The following is a 20,793-nucleotide window of genomic DNA, read 5'->3' as shown; positions in this document are numbered from 1 at the left end:
TATTGCCTTGAAACAGAGAGCAATGGAAGGGGGGGGGGGGGCAGTGAGCTGCTTTAATCAAGATTTTTCCAGATTTTCAATCATTAGATACTTGTTCGAATTTCAAATAGCTTAAACAGGTGTTTTTTTTAGATTAGTCATTCTTATATAAATTCAGACTTCATTCTGATATATAACTTATATTTTTGTTCAAAGAGATTATAACTTCAAGAGCGTTTGATCTCCCCTTCAGCAGTAAGATTTAAGTCGTCACTTCTCCTCTCTCCCTCATTACCCTATTTTCCCCCTTTCCACCCCCTCCTATCTTCCCCTTTAGATAAATAGCCTCTGTGCTGTTTTAACCTTTTCATATTGAGAGAAAGTCATATTTTCCAACATTTTAAATTCAGGGAATTCAGGAAAATATACTTATTTTCTATACTACAATGTAGCATTTACTTTGCATTTTCTATACTACAATGTAGCATTTACTATGCATTTTCTATACTACAATGTAGCATTTACTCTGCATATTCTATACTGCAATGCAGCATTTACTCTGAATTTTCTTTACAGCAATGTAGCATTTACTCTGCATTTTCTATACTACAAATTACAATGTAGTATTTACTCTGCATTTTCTTTACTACAATGTAAATTGAATTTTCTATACAGCAATGTAGCATTTACTCTGCATTCTCTTTACTACAATGTAGCATTTACTCTTCATTCTTTATACTACAATGTAACATTTACTCTGCATTTTCTATACAGCAATGTAGCATTTACTCTGCATTTTCTATGCTACAATTTGTAGCATTTACTCAGCATTTTTGACCGTTTTTTTACTTATTGATTATATATCGATTTAAAAAAAACTGAAAACCAACAGTATTTTTTGTCCCCAACAGTTTTTCCTCTAAAAATCTGGTTGGAATAGTCAAACTATAACATATTTAAAAAGCTTCCTACAAACCTACTATATAGGATCAAAGGCGTAATCAATTTTTTTAGCAAAGGAATTGAGTCTTTCCCCACAAACTCCGATTTTCAAATCCTTTGCAAGCTAAAATCATAGACCTTAGATATTCAAACTTTGAAATATGTTAGATTTAATAACCTAAGTTCGAAATATCAAAGGGTTACACCATCCGGATGCAAAGATTTAGGGATATGACCATTTAAGTTTGTGGCAAAGAATCAATTTCTTTTAGGGAAAATGTTCACTGTTCTATAAAATAGTAAAATATTTTTTTTAATATTTTTTATGCTTAAAACAAATAGAAGACACGAAAATCTATTTTTGTTCCATCATCGCTGCTCCGTATGTTGCTGAGAGACGGTTATCTAAAATATTATCAAACATTAATCAACATCAACTTGATTTATTAAAAAATTTAAGATATTTTAGAGACAGTAATGACCTTCCATTTGTAGACCATGGCCGGCAGGGGTATGCCTTTGACTGATCAAGGATGACGGACTTTTTTGTTATAAACTACAGAAACGCTTGTAATTAATTGAACATTTGATTTGCAACTGGTTTTATTTATTTAAGAATAATTATAATATTTACTTTTTAGAACTCACATAAACAAGATTTCTACGTTCAAATTTTTGAAAATTGTTTTCAGCTGAAAACTTTAGAATGGTGGATATTGAGATCATATGCCTGATCCTCTCTTTTTGTTAATATCAAGACTAATTTAGTCTATATAGATTAATTTCTAGAGATTAGAGAAATGTTGATGGTGTATTATCAATTGAACTAATGATCGATTAAACATACGTAAGTTTTGGATTTATGTTTATTAAGAGTTAAGACTAACGTTCAAAATGGCTATAGGCCTCAAATGTGATAAAATATGCTTTTTAATAAGTTCACATTAACATGAATTAAATTTATATTTGGTGAAATGCTCCAAAAGCTGGCAATTAATTGTGAACAGCTGACTTTAGTTCAATCGGATAATAGTCCCATCGATATAGCATCGTATCTGTCATTGTTATCAAATACAACTTTTATACAGTAGGGATATCCAAAAAGAGGATAAAGAAGAAAATCAAAAGTGTGTACTGTGTACTCTGTCCATAATCAGCACCGCTTTACATCAGGCATTGTTATTCTGGCATCAGTTAAGGTCACATGAAATTACGCTTTTAATCCTTTTGATTTAATTTTAAAAAAAGAACTTACAGAGATGTTGTTTTGCAGTTACAGGCGGGTATCTAGAATCAGGCCCAGACAGAGGTTCACATAAAACTAAACAGATTTTTTTTGTAATTGCCTTAGTGGGCCAGGGGGGTTTTTGGTAATGAACAGATTGAATTTGTGAAAGGTTATGGATTAGAAGGCAGAATAAGCATCAAGCAAGACCCAATATATCTGTGGCAACTCACATGAACCCAGCTGCAGGGAGGTTCATGCACTTTCAAAGTTAAAAAATGCTACCAAGTTTGTTTTGACATTTATTATCATTATAAATGCACCAATTTAAAAACTAAATATTTAAAAACAAAAAATTTAAAAACAAAAAAATTGAAAACTATCGAAAATGGGGACTTTCAGAGTAACAGTTAAAAGATAAAATTGTTGATTATAGGAAGGGGGGCCGCAGGAAGAGTCTTCAAAACATATTATGATAAAATTCACCTTCGTCATCTGGGTGAACAAAGAATGCAATGGATTGTCTGGCGCACTTTCTTCTCAGCTCTTCCTAGAAAATAAGTCAAAGAAAAAAAAATTAAAAAAGGATATAACATAGAAAATTAGGAGAACCAAAATGAATACCAAACAGGAAAATTCTATGTAATTTTATATTGTAATATTGGTTCACTAAATATCAATAAGCTATTAAGTTTAAAAGATTTAAACTTTTATAAAACCTATTTTCCGAGGGTGATTAGCCGCAGGCTGCATTAGGGGCCAAGTACTGCGGCTATGATGGGCTAGGGAACAGGACAGGAGTGATGTAGATAGAGTATGCGAAAGGGAGCCGAGCACTGCGGCTAGGATAGACCTGAGAAGTTTCCACTTGAGAAATTGCACATTTGGGAAGTGGCCAGTAGTTTCCACTTGAGAAATTGCACATTTGGGAAGTGACCAGTAGTTTACACTTGAGAAATTGCACATTTGGGAAGTTGCCAGAAGTTTCCACTTGACAAATTGCACATTTGGGAAGTTGCCACTCGGAGGTTGGCGCTCGGGAAAATGCCTTTGGGAAACTACCTAACATCACTGCCCGTGCTCCATACATTGATGCTGAATATTACCTCGGGAATTCTAACCCTATGTCTAGTGGCTTGAAATCTACCAGCAGTAATATTTTCCAGCAGATCACCCACATTCATTAAAATTGTTCCTACGATAACCATTATTATATTTTCCAGCAGATCACCCATATTCATAAAAATTGTTCCTACGATAACCAAATTAGTTATTTCTCTATTCAATTAATAATTTGATAATAGAGTTTAATTTATAGAGAATTTTCCATTGATATAAGAATAATTGTATTGTCTGGTTGTTAAAGGTAAAACAATTTTGAAAAAATCTATTTAAGAAATAATTTTGCTCATATATACATATGGTGGGTAATTTTCCTAAGGTATTTTCCCAAGGGCGACTTCCCAAGTGACAACTTCCCAAATGTGCAACTTCTTAAGCGGCAACTTTCCAAAGGTTAGGTTAGGCCCTCTAAGGTGCGGAAGGCTTCAATGTTGGCCGAGCGCTGCGGCTAGGATGGGCTAGGGTGCAGAGCGCTGCGGCAAGAACATACTTCGGGGTTACCGGTTGGGAAATTGCACAGTTGGGAAGTTGCCACTTGGGAAAAATCCTTCGAGAAAGTACCTAACATAGATACCCTGGGGGTGACATAGGCAAAAAAATTGTTTTTTTCAATTGGAATTTTTTCTAGTGTTTCTAAATTCTACGGGCAACGCCGGGCACTTCAGCTGCTAGTTATATTAACATATATGCTTTTTTGGAGAGTTTTTAGCCAAAAAATGTTACAAACTTAATTTGAAAAGGTAGTTGTATAAGGCTACATTTCTTGTATAAAACGTGTTGTATCAACACTGCGTTGGGTATTCCAGACTGGACAGTATGATCGACTGAATGCATTATTCCGTATATGTCGTATCGGCTCGAATAATGCAACTTTTAAAGTGCCGGCAAATATTACATTTGTATGAAAAAAAAAACAGAAATCATGAGTGGTCTGTGTTGTGTGTATTTTTGCGCGCTACGATCTTATAACATGATATTCTCTGTAGTACATAATTTATAATGTTATCAAACAAAAATCATTGTTATATCTGATGAAAGTAATATATTTTGATGAAACAGTGGATGAACAGATTATCTTCACCTGGAACAGGGTCAGCTAAAACCCAGCTGCCATCAACAGATTTGGCCTCTAAGCCACCCATATCATCCTAAATATATTTTGGGTTTGGAATGATCTGTTTTTTGTGTCAGTTGATCATACAGAGCGTCCCATATCATATTAGATTATCTCCAAGCTTTAACGCCAAAATAAAACCATAATACTCAAAAAAAAAAACTAGTATTTTCCGCAAGAAAATTCTTATATTAGCCTTATTCAATTTTTCAAAATGATTCAATCTTCTTAAATTTTCTAATTAGTCCTGAAAATCGTATTTAGACCGATTGACAATCTATTATGATGTGGGACACCCTGTATATGCTATAGCAATTAAATGTTCTGTATTGTACACAGCACTGAATGTAATCAATTACATTTTTTAAATTTGTCTAAAACACAGCAGAAGATTGCCTCTTGTTACAGCAAAGCATGCTTTCAAGTGAGCCTCTATGCAAAGATGGCAATAAACGCTCACGTATAATTAAGATCCTTTAAATATAATTAAGCCAAGCTACAGCCGAACAGGGTTACCCACAAAACATGAAACAATTTTACGGAACTTATTCAGTTTTTATTCTTAGATGAGGCTTGTTTTATCTTTTTAAACCATTGTAAATGGGTTTAAAAAAAAACAATATTTAAGGCTATGGACCAAAATAAATCTCCATGTGGCTATATTGAAAAAGTTTTAGGTCGTCATTAAAGGCTCATTCTTTGTGGGTGACCCTTTATAGTAAATATACCTATTACCTACACATTAACATTTAAAGATTATGAGGAAATATAAATTTCAAAGTTATATTAAAGATGTTTCAGCTTTAGCTGGCGAATACCTGGAAAAGCAAGGTAAAGGTTCCATAATCAGAATGCTCTCCACATCTGAAATAATCAATCTATATATTTTAGGTATTTTCAAAAATTCAAGTTTCGGCAAACCCTATCTCAACATTATAAATATTTTAGTGTCAGCAAGTTACCAGAACTGAAAATCAAGCATTTGCCACCAAAGAAAATAAGGTGAAATCTCCAGCTATATATATGTTAGCTATAGCTGGCCAAACGGCAGGACTAAATTGGCTGAAATTTTTTTTTGGAAACTCATGGGTACCATTGGGGTCATGAAGGCTAAAAAATAAATTTTTTTTTTTCAAATTTTTTTTTAATTCTACGGATAACTCCGGGCAATTCATTTAGCTAATCAATAAATCATGAAATATTTCGACCTATTTTATTCAATTTTAATCACCTGACTATTCCGGGCCTTGCTTCATCCTCACTTAGGAAAAAGTGAAAAGTTTTTTTTAAATGTTTGCAAATATTGGGGCTGGGACTTTTTTCAAACCATTTGTTAACGTTTTGCTAAAATTGCTCAAAAGTCCAACTTTTCAGATATCTGTTCGTTCGCAGCCAAAAACTGAACGTTTAATTCAGTCGGCGGTACTTTTTGTTATTTTTAAAAAGGTTAACGTTCGTTGACGAGCTTATTAAAGGTGCCAAAAAATAAAAATGTATTCTTTATTTTCAGTTAGTTTCTATCTTAAGCAGCAAAATTAACGAAAGTCTAAAACACATTCGTTCGCTTTTTTATTTTCGTTTTTCTCTAAACAGTTTTTTTGTTTATAGTTAACAGAATCATTCGTTAATTTATAAAAGCTTGTCGTTCGTTAACGAATGTTGCACAGTTATATAAAATTTATTTGTATTCTTTTTCAATTATTCCTTATTGGTGGATAGTGGATTGATCTTAGTGTCGACCCATTGGTAGCAATGTCTCCTATTCCCTAAAACAAAGAAATAGTTCAGTTCTAAAAAAGCTTCGGAGGTCTGGATCTAAGACAACCCCCCCTCCCCCCATAAAAAAATTATGGAGAAAAAAGTGCACTGTAAGATAAAAGCCAATTTATAGAGCATACAATTTACTAAATATCTGAAACATCTTAGATTCTTTTGGACTCTCTTAAAGCCAAAATAATGATCCCAATCTATACTGCTACTCCTTTCTTGAACTTGATCAAAAGTACTGTTTCTTAATCTGATACTTCTAGATGCTGGTTTAGAAGATACTCAGGGTCCTGGTTTAAAGCTCTATAGGATATCTGATCAAGTACTCCTTGATGTGTATTAATAAGATACTCAGGGTCCTGGTTTAAAGTTATGGATTTCGGGTTTTTGCGCCCCCTGAGAAAGAAAAAAATGTATGCCCGCCCCCTGGAAAAATTCCTGAATACGCCCCTGGGCACTATTATACAACATAATGTTTTAGAAGGATAAGTAAACTGTTCTAAATGTACTAAATTCATCAAACCCCCCCGCCCCTTCATTCTCATATTTTTATCATAACATGGCCCACATCCATATTTAATCTGGAGAATGATAACATCAGATTATTTTCCCCCGATTGATTTTGCGTAAATTTAACGATCACAAAATCTTTTCTAACAAACTGAATCCAAACAAATAAAAAGGGATTTTCCTCCAAATGCAAGCACCCCCAGTCCCGACAGATTTAGAAAGCTTGAATATGAATNACTCTCTTAAAGCCAAAATAATGATCCCAATCTATACTGCTACTCCTTTCTTGAACTTGATCAAAAGTACTGTTTCTTAATCTGATACTTCTAGATGCTGGTTTAGAAGATACTCAGGGTCCTGGTTTAAAGCTCTATAGGATATCTGATCAAGTACTCCTTGATGTGTATTAAGAAGATACTCAGGGTCCTGGTTTAAAGCACTGTAGGATACCTGATCAAGTACTCCTTGATGCTGGTTGAGAAGAAACTCAGGGTCCTGGTAAGGTTTAAAGCACTGTAGGATACCTGATCAAGTACTCCTTGATGCTGGTTGAGAAGATACTCAGGATCCTGGTTCAAACTGACAGAGATACATTGCAGAATCCGTAAACTTAGCTTAACACTCAGCTCTCCGAGCTGAAGCAAAAGTTTTATTAAAGGATTTGTGTCTTTCCAACAAACTCTGATTTTCTAATCCCTATATCTTTAAATTCAATGTCGTAGATTTTAGATAGTTCAAACTTTGAATCAAATAATTGATCAAATAATCTAACTTTGAAATATCATAGATTTACATCATCAGGTTGGACAAATATAGGGATTAGAAAATTTGAGTTTGTGACAAAGACCCAAGTTTGACCCCTGGCATTAAAATCTCCTGTTTTTTGTGCCATTGTGTCCAATGAGTTTCGAAGCAAAGTCTGATTTGAGTAAAGGACTTGAGCCTTTGTCACAAAAAGTTTTCTAATCCCTTTATCTTTGCCCCCTGATGGTGAACTCTTTTTATACTTTAAACTTAGATTATTTTATCTAACAGAATTAATAGTTTGAAATATCTAAGATATACAACATTTGTTTGCAAAGATATAGGGATTAGAAAATCCTAGTTTCCAGCAAAGACTCAATCCCCTCCTTCTCTCTCCGTCCCTCCCCTCTGGTAAAATGATTATTAACCTTAACTAAAGCTGGCCTTAGAGTTGGACAATCTTTATCAGGAAATTTACCACCAGAAGATATATTCAATAAATCATAGGTCTCCCTGAAATATAAGAGCATAAGAGGGTTCATGGGATCAATATTGATCCTACGATCATTTAGATCAAGAACTAATAAAGCTAAACAAATCTTACAAAAATGGAATAACAACTTTTTATTTTGATATTTTTACCTAACTTCATGATCAGCGATCTTTCCATCCTCATCCTGATCAAAGATCTCTCTTCCCTCACACACCCAACCTGGATATCGTTGATCAATCTTTAAAAGATTTTTTTTATGGATTCCGGCCCATTTCTAGTCATTTTCAACAAGTAACATAGATAAATATTCTGTTGATATTTTAAGTTCTGATATGCTCTTCTTACTTTTATCGCTCATCCTTACAATTTTTAAATTTTTTTTGAATTTTGAGATATTTGATCACAAAAAAAAGTAGCAGGATGGTTGCCATAGATTTCTGCCATAGTTTTTAAAAAGTTTGTTTGAAAAAAATATTCGTTCAGTAAAAAAAACAATAGTTTTTTTTATAAATCTTTTGAAAATTCGATTGTTCCATTAAAAAAACGATAGGTTTTTCAAGTTCCGTCGAACATTTTTCCCGTTTAGTTAGTAAGTAATTATTCAATACACTTCAAAAGAATAAGGACAAACTCCTGATGATGCCAAAGTTTTTGGCGAAATATATTTAGAAGAAAATGATATAATTCTAGTGCTAGAGAGTAGGGTTGGGATTTGTTTAAAAACGATCTAAAGTAATTATTTAGAAAGTAAGTAAGTAATTATTTATTTATGAAATATAACAAAAACATATAAAATTAAGTGTTTCAGGAGAAAATATTTAAAAAATAGAAATTGTGGGAATATTTCCCCCAATTATAAAAAAAATTTTAAAAATAAAAGTAAAATGAAAGGAATAGAAAAGGAAAGTTACATATTTATTGTTTACATTACATTTGATATAACTGGTGGTGGATTGTTAGGATTTTTCGACAATGAACTAGTGTAAATATAAAAATGTGAATCAATTAATTGTTTTTTTATGATATTTTATTTCCCATATTAGTTTGAAAAGATATTTTTACATCCTACCCTGGTAGTCTCCTCCTTTTGGATACATTGATTTAACTTCATCTTCAAGCTTGAAGAAACTTAATGAACTTCTAAAAATAGAAAAAATATAAACAATTGCTGGTCTTAAACTGAAATATTAGATTTAACGAATTTTGACCTTTTCTTACTTGAAATTTGAAACATTAACATGCTGGGAAATGTTTTAATCCGAAAATGCTCAAGAATTGAAAGTTTGGAACTTTTGTGTTAGATACTCATAATTTCGATTGCATAATCTCGATATCCACAGTGAACACCTTTAATTCAATGATCTATAAAAACTTAAACTTATCTTCATTTTAGTTATTCCCCCACTGGTCAAATCTCTCTTTAACCCTTACTTTGGGACAATTACAATTCGGGATATCGAATAATGATTATAAGTAAAGATAAATCAAACATGGATCTGCAATACAAGAGTTCCAGTTCTGTTCACCTCAAAATGTTTCTTACTTGAATGCATTGTCTATAACATCTTGTGGAATTCCATGGTTTTTGATGTACGCAAATCCTACAAACAAAACAAAAATGCATAACAAGAATTTTCACAAGGAGTCTGCAAATGAATGCAGAAATAAAATGACTTTTAAATACACTCACATGGTTCCTTTAATGATTGAAATCCCTGTTTAGTGTTTACCTATGATATTTCAGTTAAGTGTTTACCTATGATATTTCAGTTTAGTGTTTACCTATGATATTTCAGTTTAGTGTTTATCTATGTGTTGGAATGCGTCTGATATTTCAGCACCAACATCTGCAACATCTTCTGGAGATATATCATCCCGGACCAGAGATATTTTCTCAACATCCAGAATCTTGAATAATTTATTTATTTAGATTTATATTAAAGGGGCTGAAAGCGTAATTTCAAGTAACTCTCCGACATGTCCATAGAAAGCATGATGCCTGATTCACAACGGTATACCCTTGAAACCTTTCTCTGATCAACGATATTGTCGAATTCCTGATAATTCCTACATGTTTCTCTGCAGTGAGAATGCGGTTAAGTCAGCTTAGTAGAGAAACTTCCATTACAAATAATCAGAATTTATTTCATACTTGATCAGACAACGCTTTAAAGAGTACTGTTGTGAATCGGGATTCGAATGGAGGGTCATTTGAAAATACGTTTACAGTCCCTTTAAATACCATCTTATGCTTTTCTTAACATTTCCGGAGCCCGTTGACGCCAGTTTCCAAATAATACAGAGACAGTGCAGTCTGTTTATGAGCTTGTATCCAATAAACGTGAAAACGGCTGAACCGATCGGGCCCAAATTGATAGGGAAACCAGATAAAAAAAAAATAAAGTTAATACTGCCAAGGAATATGTCTAACATATTAATATAACACGCTAAAGTAAAGGTATTTGACGTAATATTAAAATCTAATATGTTTTCAATCATCAAAGAGCAATTGAGGAGAACAGCAAATTTGAATTACTAATATTTAACCAATTAAATTTCCTTTTCTCATACAGTCGTCGTCGTATATATCAACACAATGAAGACGACTTTCTATTTTACCGCCGTTTCACCAACATTACCGGCCATATGATTTCCCCAACAGAGGGATGTTAAGTTACTCAACGTCCCTTGGGACAATTATAAATTTTTATAAACTGATTTATGTCAATTGTTGTCGTTTTTCCAAAATATTCTTATTTCTTTCGCGGTTGTTACCTGCATTTACAAAATCTTACGAAAACTATTTTTCTACAAAGAACCTGTCAAATTATTCGTTGGGATCTTTAGAAAGATGAAAATTTCCCTGTATGATAATTGAAGGACTGCAGTATGGTTTTGGTGAATTATATTGGCGTACAAAGCCTAGGGGTGTCAGAAATGATTTTTTTTGCAAATTTTTAAAAACTTCTATAAAACTTTTTAAGTTTAATTTTTGATAAAACTTTTTGTTCTGAATGATTGCAAATATCTATCGAAAACTTTCTTAAATTTTTAGATAGATATTTGTAATCATCCAGAACAAAAAGTTTTATCAAAATTAAACTTTTTTAGGTTTATTGGACGTTTTCAAAAAATGCAAAAAAAATCATTTCTGACACCCCTAGGCTTAGTACGTCAATATAATTCACCAAAGCCATACTGCAGTCCTTCAATTATCATACAGGGAAATTTTCATCTTTCTAAACATCCCAACGAATGATTTGACAGGTTCTTTAATATTTAAAAAACATATTTATTTCAAGATATATCAAATATTTAATTAGAAATCAAAATCATAATTCACCTTGATTGCTGACATTATTTCTGAAAAAAAAGTTTGACATTTTAATAGTTTTTTTGTTTTTATCTTGAAATAACGCCAAGAAGTTTTCTTTTATTTACTGCTATCTCTAACCTCTGCATTGCAAGAAATCGGTAACATGTTAATTTAAAGACAGAAAACCTTAGATTATATATATTCTAAATCTTAACAAAAGAGCTACAAAGCGCTTTGAATTAGGTGTATAAAATTCATATTTATATAAATATATTTTAATATTTATACAGTAGCACGACATTCTATATACACTTATATACATGACTCCGGTTTAGCTGAATCCTTTTATCAAGTTTATTTGTATAAGATGTAACATGTGATAATCAAATCTTTCTATATCTTTCTATCTAAGTATTAACCTATCTATCCATCTCTCTATGTATAGTTATCTAATCTATCTATAATATAGATATAGGTATCTATCTATCTATAAAATCTGTGTGCATCTATCTGTCTTTCTATCTTTCTATCTGTCTGTCTATCTATTTAATACCTATCAACTAAGTATCCATAATACTATAATTGTCAAATGTCGCGATTTTCAATTATCTGTAACCTATTAGTTATCAAGTCAAAAAATATAATAGTTTTTTATTTCAACGCTTTAGATGCTTTGACCGTGTATAGTAAAGCATCAAAAGTCTAATTTGAAAGCATCAAAATCTATCTATATATCTAATAATCTATCTATCGATCTATCGATCTATCTATCTATCTATCTATCTATCTATCTATCTATCTATCTATCTATCTATCTATCTATCTATCTATCTATCTATCTATCTATCTATCTATCTATCTATCTATCTATCTATCTATCTATCTATCTATCTATCTATCTATCTATCTATATTTCTTTCTATTTGTCTACTTTAAACTATCCCTCTATATTTCTAGCTTTCTATCTTAGATATTCAATTATCCAATATATAGTTGTCTAATAATTATGGTAGAATTTTTAAATAAGACGACATTTAATATATTCTCAGTAAACCATTGAGAGAATGGGAAAGTCAGGTAATCCTGGAATGCAGGAATTTTTAGGCTTTCCTTTTAATAAACAATTAATACCGGTACGCAGAACAGACAGTTAATAGTGAATACCATTCTTCGTTATTATAATTTTATTTACAGAGTTTTGTTTAACAATATTTTACATGCTATACGTAATTCGGATCCGTCATTTTGCACATTGTAAAAGAAATAAGTGACTTTTAGCAGAATAATAATTTTGAACAATTTATGTTTTACTTAAAATTATATTTTTTCTGCTATGTATTGTTTAAGCCAACAACTATTAAGGTTGTGTGTTTGTGTGTGTGTGTGNAATTCAAATATATTGATCAAATAGTGTTTTCAAGGGGGTGGGGAGGGAGGGGGGCAATAGTTCTCTTGCAAATTAGTTCCGTCAAACTATTAAGTTAAAAACAAGTGCTATATATAGTTTTGAATTTACATGTATATGGATACAACAAAAGTACAGGGTTGCCCATGATATTACTTTAAAGACGACCTGAATCTATTTAAATATGGCGATCCTAAGAGTAAATTAAATATCCTTCCTTTGTCGTCTATACAGTCTCATCTTTTGTGGGTAAGCCTGTAAATAGGTTTGGTAGGGATCGAGGTATAATCAAAGACCAGAGCGTTGCAACACATTAAATTCAACCGAGTCTTGAAAATTAATGCATTATATCAGCCTGGATCTAAATTTTCATATTGTTTTGAATTTTTCTTCAGATTTCTAATGTCGTTGTATTTTGACTGTGCCGTGAGCGGAGGGGGAGGGGCGGGTAATATTCACGTGTCAAGCACGTGGCACCCAAACCTACCTTATCTAGCGGTTGGGTCATACTCAGGAATATATATTCATTAATCAACTATTTAGATTTTAGTTTGTTTAGCCTGATATACAGTGAGAACCAGAGAACCTTTGAATATGAAGACGACATTGAAGCAATACTCCAGTAAATTTGATGCATTGATGTTGCAAAGCTAATAGTTTACTAATGTAACTTACAGAATCACTTATTAAGTTAAATGGTCTGTTTTTATTAAAAATATAAGTATTTCCTTTGTAAAATAATCATATAGCTTTAATGGTGTCTTTTTATTCCACAGTTTTCTGGTTCTGGCTGTTTCTATTGACGTTATTTGTTATAAATATGTGCAATTCAAAATACTTTTTCCAGCTAACTTTAATAAGGGTAATAATTGAATGTATTTTGTTGTTATAGTTTAGTTTTTGATTTGATTTTGTTAATGAATATATTGGTTGTATAGAGGAGAAAGGAGGATATGTTACAGTTTACACAGGTAATTTAAAAAAAAGAATATATAAGTTGTATAATTGTGCTACAGGGTGTCCCACGAAGCATGACAGAAGTTTTACATTTGATACGTCTTTGAGCTTTGAATTTATTTTAAACATTCAATCTTCATTCACAATCACATGTATGATTCTTGAAACAATAACTTGGGATTTCCAAAATGTGGTTTGTTTTTTTCTTGTGCTGTCAATATACCGGTAATATTAAAAGCACAAAAAGACAGACCACATTTTGGATCACTATAGGAGAGTTTTATAACTACTAACTCTAGAATTTTACTTTTAAGAGTGTTTACGGGTACTTTTATAAAAAATATTTTTAAATCATGTAAAGATACTTTTGCAGAGTTAATACCTGATAGTTTTTGATAATACCAAAACCAAGTACTTTGTAAAGTTGATTTTTTAAGGATACACAATCATATACGATATACCTGAAATATACAGAGTAGTAAGGAAGTTTACTTTCTCTTGAGTTTTTATTCTGTTTTTCAGAGATTAAAGCTGATGTTTTTTTTTTATAAATTAAACTTATACTGGTTTATATTTAAGAGTTGTTGTACGTTCTTTTGTTCAATTTTGGTGGAATTTATCACACCTAATATTTCCTGTTGTAGGGTGATTCTGCTCTTAAAATTTCAAATTTCATACCTAATTTGTCTCATTGTAGGGTGATAAAGTTACTTAATCACCCTACAACAGGACCCTACAACAGTGTGATTAAGTAACTTTATCGACCTGCTTTTAAATAATTTGAGTAAAATTGAATAAAACTATATATGTTATTGAAATGGGTATCATGCGTTTGATCAAAATAAAAGTATTTTCAGACCTCACTACGTTCGGTGTGAAAATACTTTCATTTTGATCTTAAACAAACTAGAAAAAATAAAAATCCCGGCAAAAACTTTTTCGCACTTAAATAATACCCATTACAATGACATAAATAGATATTTTGTTTATTTAGCGGAAATAAGAGTTGTTTACTTGTTAGAGTAATATGAGATGTTATTTAATATTTTAGATACGGGGGAGAAAGCTGATGGTATTAATCTTCCTGCACACCCCACTGCACAGGTCAGAAGGGGGGAGTGCAGCCCATGTACCCCCTCATTCTAAGGAGGGGGGTGAAATGCCCACGTACCCACTCTTTCCAGAGAGGTGGGCTGGTTACGGCCCATGTACCCCTTCATTCCGAGGAGGGGGGAGACAGTCCACGTACTCTCTCTTTCCAGGGAGGTGGGTATATGTACCCCCTCATTTCATGAAGTGCGGAGGGGGTGGGAGGGGTAACAAAATGTCTAATGTATATATGATCTTTATAAAGTTCTAAAAAAAAAACCTGCAGACCCTGCAGTAATTGTACTGTATGAACCCACTTCCTCTTGGAATCGAGGTTTCGTGAGATGAGTTGGCTGAGTGTCTATCTAAATATCTCATTGTTTTTAAACCTACAAAGCTTATAATGGTACTATTGGGAATCGGACATGCCTCGGTGTAGGGTCAATTAAAACTAAGCCTACAACCACTTTAAACATCAAACAGGATTATAATTTCAACATGTGAGCATAAAAAAGCATAAAGAACAGGATGTAACATCAATAGATATCCTCCCTTCCTTCCATTTCAGTAGAATTATTTCTAATTTGTTAAGGTTACCGCAGTAGCGTGGCATCCTACAAAGAAGGTTCTGGTAGTGGGCTGGGAAAACGGAGAACTTTTTCTTTTCTCAGGAAAAAAGAGCAGTTTGATAAATTTTTTAAGAACATTTTTCGGGTCAGGGAAAATTTTTTCTAATAATGCTGGGCGTATGCAGGTAAGGGCTAGCTGGGTATGATTCGCGGCCCTGCAATTTCCCACTGGACAAATTATTGAATGCGTTTGTTTTTAATTTTCAAAATGGTTTTTTCTATTCTTTAATCGCACATTATGATAATTATGCTGCGACTGTTTTTAATATTTTAAATATTTTTGGTTTAAATTTAAACAGTGATGTATATTTTTTCAGAATTATAATTTGATTAAATTGGACATAAAAAATGTTCATTCTTTCTTATACTTATTACCCTAAAGTTCATTGATTTCACTTGTGGGGAATAATGATTGATTCTTCTAGAAAATAAACATGAGTGAGAGTATACACTATACACCCCTGAATTTAAATAAAAGATTGCGAGATAGAGCTGAACCATTCATACCTCTTTAAAGGGAGTGTTCTCCTTTTTAGATACAAGGGTTGGAATTATTGCATTATATTTGGTCATTAATCGAAACTTAGATTACAATTTATAAAAGAAATATTGTTTTCTTAGATAAAGCAAAGACTCAGATATAAATAAATAAACACTAAAATATAGATTAAATTATATTATAAATTTATAGTGAATTTTTGAAACTGGTTTGTTTACTTGTACCTGAAACAATATAACAATCCCTTTAATTGAACTGATCCTTTTCTAAACACTTCTCTTGTTTGCTAGATCACAACAACTTGTGTATAGAGGTTCCAACTATTCATAATGCTGCAGGAGAATAACAACAAAATATTCAGAAAAAAACCCATTAAACCTTGGAATAGGACTGTTAGACTTATTTTATGATTTTAAATAATAAATTTAAAAAACAACAATATACACACTACAAGACTGTAAGAGCACTTTGTCCCCTCTTTCCCGTAAATAATTTTAGCTTTTAATTGTTCTGAAAGTTGGCTATTTTTGTTTTGAATTGGCGCATTTTTAAGAAAAAAAAACTTTTTCCATTTTTTTTATTTTGATGGTCCTTAAACCTTCTTTGGGGTTATTTGAGGTTCCACTAAAATTTGGTCCCAATCGTTTCAGCCGTTTCAACGTTTATATTATAAACATTTGAATTTATTGGTTGTGCCTGTAATGTTCATACTTTTAGGATGTACAGAGCGTCCCATATCATATTAGATTATCTCCAATCTTTAACGCTAAAATACGCACATAATAATCGAAAAATCTAGCATTTTCTGCAAAAAAAAATTTCTATTAGCCTAAATAAATTTTTTAAAATGATTCATTCTTCTTAAATTTTCTGATTTATCCCACAAATTGTAATTTAGACCCATTGACGCTGTCTAATTTGATGTGGGACACCCAGTACTTTACAAATATAAAAAGCGTGGGCTTAGATTTTAACCTAGCAAATTTATTGAATTGGTGTTTATCAAATGGATTTCTACAAAACTGTAGGTTTTCTTTTAACAATTTTTTCGCTATTTGAGTTCAAACCTTTTTCTGTCAATATCAAATAATCTACCCACTGGCTTCTTTATTTATTGAAAAAAAGTGTATACATTATACAAAGACAAAAGAAGTGGATGGGGGGGGGGGTCTACGAGCTTTCAACTAAAGAAATTAACTGTAGTTCCACGATTAAGTTGTTTTAATTTACTTAAAATCCAAATATTTTGAAATAAAATTATGTCAGTTTCCCTGCTTGTCTGGAGCAAAGGAGGAGCTAGACTGATCACAGGAGATTCAGCAGGTCACGTCAAAATAAAGTGTAGTAAACGGTCACGTCAAACTAAACTAAAATAAACGGTAACGTCAAACTAAAGTATAGTAAACGGTCACGTCAAAATAAAGTAAATTAAACGGTCACGTCAAACGAAAGTGAACAAAACGGTCACGTCAAAATAAAGTATAGTAAACGGTCACGTCAAACTAAAGTAAATTAAACGGTCTCGTCAAACTAAAGTAAACAAAACGGTCACGTCAAAATAAAGTAAATAAACGGTCACGTCAAACTAAAGTAAAATAAACGGTAACGTCAAACTAACGTAAAATAAACGGTAACGTCAAACTAAAGTAAACAAAACGGTCATGTAAAACTAGTGAATTAAACGGTCACGTCAAACTAAAGTAAACAAAACGGTCACGTCAAACTAAAGTAATTTAAACGGTCACGTCAAACTAAAGTATAGTAAACGGTCACGTCAAACTAAAGTGTAGTAAACGGTCACGTCAAACTAAAGTAAACAAACGGTCACGTCAAACTAAAGTAAGCAAAACGGTCACGTAAAACTAAAGTAAAATAAACGGTCACGTCAAACTAAAGTATATTAAATGAAAGATTGAAATCTCACATATTTTCAATCATAACTGGCCGCTCATGAAAGAGATGTTGAGTAAAACGAATCAGTTTAGAAATTTTTATTCGTAACAAATAAATTTGGTTTTTTGATTCTTGGGTATAAAATCAAAACAGATGAGCTTCGAGGTCACAACGTCGTACCAGTGATGTCGCTTAAATTTGATCTTTATCTTTTAGCTTGTTGTAGCAAACTTTAAAACAAAATAAAAACTTTGTGTTGTAAAAAAACCTTTATATTTTATATTAGAAATATACAGGTTTCATCAAACTTGGATTGGCTACTAGATCTAAACATTTTAATCTCAAATCTAATTTTTATTTTTTTTAATCGAATTTTACTTTTAAATTTCGAAAAAGATCTTTTTACATTGAAGAATGTTGCCGACACAAAGTTGTTTTAGAACTACAGCGTGTTTCCGTCTATAGCTTCGAGTCAAAAGAAAAAATTGGCAAAATATTTTTTTTTTCTGCGGGAAAGAGAGAGCCTATTTTGGTTTAAAGGGATTGATAAGCGTTATATCACGTGAACATTCATGCAAATACGATCTTTGGTAATGCTCGATTTTCAACGGTATAACCCTTGAAAACTTAAACTGATTAAAAATGTGAAAGATATCGTCGGCTTTTTTCTAACTCGAAAAGTGTTTACTTCTGTGAGTTTCTCCATTGCCTCTAAAGCAAGGAATGCGCAACTGCAAGTCTCTTTCGCCGAAAAAACGCAAATGAGAATAAACAGTTTAAAGAAACAAAAACATTGATATCTAATTCATACTGTACCAGACAAAGCTATCAAGGGTACCGTTGTAAATCGGGCATTGCCATCTCTGCATGCAGGGTCACTTGAAATTACGCTTACAGTCCCTTTAAATTTATGATTTGTTCAGGCTCTGTAGTAGGCTGGGCCTTTGATAGATCCGGTCAACTTAATACAGTGTTTCATCATGAACTGAAAGATCCGATATCACAAATAATATTCAGGTATCTTTTCTTCATTTTGTCTTTTTTATCAAAATGTTCAATCATAATAGGTTAGGGGTTGCCGGCAAGTCATTGCTTTGGAGACATCAATGCCTTTCGTTCAAGTGTAGCATTTTAGATTCCCAATTCGTTACCTTTCCACTTCGTTTAAGTGTAGCATTTTAGATTCCCAATTCGTTACCCTTCCACTTCGTTTATGTGTAGCATTTTAGATTCCCAATTTGTTACCCTTCCACTTCGTTTAAGTGTAGCATTTTAGATTCCCAATTCGTTACACTTCCACTTCGTTTAAGTGTAGTATTTTAGATTCCCAATTCGTTACCTTTAAACTTCGTGTAAGTGTAGCATTTTAGATTCTCAATTCGTTACCCTTCCACTTCGTTTAAGTGTAGCATTTTAGATTCCCAATTCGTTACCTTTCCACTCATTGTTATAAAGTAAATAAGGGTATCGTTGTGAATCCCTTTAGTAGCGGAGGGTTCTTTAAAGATATGCCTAGATAAATAGACCGCTGTGAATTGTTCATGGCATTTTGAATCTCCCTTCAGTTTCTCGACTGAACCTAGAGATTTGCTGTCGTAGAAAACAGAGCTGCCAAAATAAATCATGAAAGTGTTTTTTTACTTAAAGGGAGTGTTCGCGACAAATGAATGGGGGTATAGGCTTAATGCGATAAAAAGACGCTTTTGATCGCTAATAATCTTACTTCTATCTGTTGCGTCTATAAGGAGAAAATTGTTGAAAACGACAAATACCGAAGAACGTAGTGTCCATACAAATTCAGAAAGATGCAACATACGACTTAGACCGTAAAAAAATCTATTTAATTTCAAACAAATCATTCAAATATTACAACCTATAGTCATCGATTATCTTTTGCCACATTTGTATATATAGTTGATTTTTCATAATATTTTTTAATTGTTATGATCTGAGAGTTCCTTATAAAAACATTTATTCCTGTTTCGAGGATTTTTGGTAATGAAGACGACATTTTAAAATTTTGAAGGAATGTTCGAAAACAAGTTGTAAGCTAAATAAAATAAAAAAAAATAAAATCAACACTCCCTTTAAGGGTACGTGTATATTTTTTAGGCTTTTATTTGCTGACTAGGGGATAATGAATTATATTTTAGTTAAAAATTTATAAATTTTTGAATAAAAAGTATATTAAAGAATGGAATAACCCATGGTATTTTGATTTTACTTTAATTTACACATAGAAACACTTACGAGCGCACTGGAGAGCTTGACATGAGTGGATTGGCGCGCGCAGCTGTCGAAGGAGATGAACGCGCGCTTGATCTTTTTTCTTCATGGAGACCCAAGGTTGTGTATTCCTAACTTTCTAATTCTTAAAAATTTATTTTTAATTTGTTAATGTTTGCTTTTAGACTGGTAGAAGAGGAGGGTATGGACTGGAGGAGAAAAAAGAAAATCTAAACTTTTATGTTGGATCGATGACAGGTTAGCAAAATTGGATTTTTCTAGGAGTTTGGAGCATCGGAGGGATCACAGGGAATTGGAGGAACCCAAGGGAGTTGGAGGCATTCTCAAGGTTTGGAAGGATCACAAGTGTTTTTAGGAATCCCGGGTTAAAAGTTCACAGGATCCCAGGGGTTCGGAGGGATCCAATGCGTTCGGAGGGATTCCAGGGGACTGGAAAGATTTTCTTGCAGTTTACCGGGATCTCAGGTTCGGAAGGATCTCGTGGTTTGGACAGAACCATTGTGCTTAGTTGGGATAAAATAAGTTTAAAGGGGTTCCCCTTGAAGTTTTCGAGCAGATATCTCGTCGGTAAGGAGTGACATGTTTTATAACCCATTCCTCTTCCGACTGAACCGAATGCTGTGTGAGTGTAAGAACTCCCAAGGGATGGATTAAGGGAAATAAAAAAAATTCCCTGAAAAAAATGTCGTCCTCAGCAATTTTCAAAAAACCCGCCAAATCAAACAGAAAAAATTGCGAACATTTTGGGTTAAAGGAGTAAAAAAATGGCGACACAAACCAATACATTTAAACTCATACAATATTCAGTGTGACCACAAAAAATACTTGTTTTGTTTGTATGCAAAATTTGGTATATTTCCAG

At 32.5% G+C, this 20,793-nt stretch overlaps 2 protein-coding genes across 2 annotated transcripts in view; one reads left to right on the top strand and one right to left on the bottom strand.

Annotated features, from left to right (window-relative positions):
- Positions 1-1,141: 1,141 nt before the first annotated feature.
- Positions 1,142-11,255, bottom strand: LOC111714812 (UPF0676 protein C1494.01). The gene is made up of 15 exons (XM_023490015.1): positions 11,240-11,255; positions 9,705-9,804; positions 9,440-9,497; positions 8,966-9,036; positions 8,046-8,115; positions 7,832-7,916; positions 7,184-7,294; positions 6,087-6,148; positions 5,614-5,643; positions 5,201-5,246; positions 4,350-4,416; positions 3,253-3,341; positions 2,633-2,696; positions 2,177-2,242; positions 1,142-1,326 (listed from the first exon to the last, which is right to left on the bottom strand). The coding sequence occupies exons 1-15, from the start codon at positions 11,252-11,254 to the stop codon at positions 1,277-1,279; spliced, it is 984 nt and encodes a 327-aa protein (XP_023345783.1). The 5' UTR covers position 11,255; the 3' UTR covers positions 1,142-1,276.
- A 1,755-nt stretch (positions 11,256-13,010) lies between these two features.
- The window catches only part of LOC111714813 (intraflagellar transport protein 140 homolog), a 36,566-nt gene continuing 28,783 nt past the window's right edge, over positions 13,011-20,793 (top strand). The window contains exons 1-9 of the mRNA XM_023490016.1: positions 13,011-13,131; positions 13,556-13,588; positions 14,626-14,678; positions 15,256-15,334; positions 16,082-16,129; positions 17,058-17,114; positions 18,608-18,701; positions 19,925-20,030; positions 20,096-20,168. Coding sequence (XP_023345784.1) covers positions 13,020-13,131; positions 13,556-13,588; positions 14,626-14,678; positions 15,256-15,334; positions 16,082-16,129; positions 17,058-17,114; positions 18,608-18,701; positions 19,925-20,030; positions 20,096-20,168 — 655 coding nt within the window. The 5' untranslated portion in view covers positions 13,011-13,019. The remainder of the gene's footprint in view (positions 13,132-13,555; positions 13,589-14,625; positions 14,679-15,255; positions 15,335-16,081; positions 16,130-17,057; positions 17,115-18,607; positions 18,702-19,924; positions 20,031-20,095; positions 20,169-20,793) is intronic.

The sequence above is a fragment of the Eurytemora carolleeae genome, unplaced genomic scaffold (assembly GCF_000591075.1).
Source record: "Eurytemora carolleeae unplaced genomic scaffold, Eaff_2.0 scaffold1634, whole genome shotgun sequence".
NCBI classification, from domain to species: domain Eukaryota; kingdom Metazoa; phylum Arthropoda; class Copepoda; order Calanoida; family Temoridae; genus Eurytemora; species Eurytemora carolleeae.
This window is presented reverse-complemented; position numbering and strand designations above follow the sequence as displayed.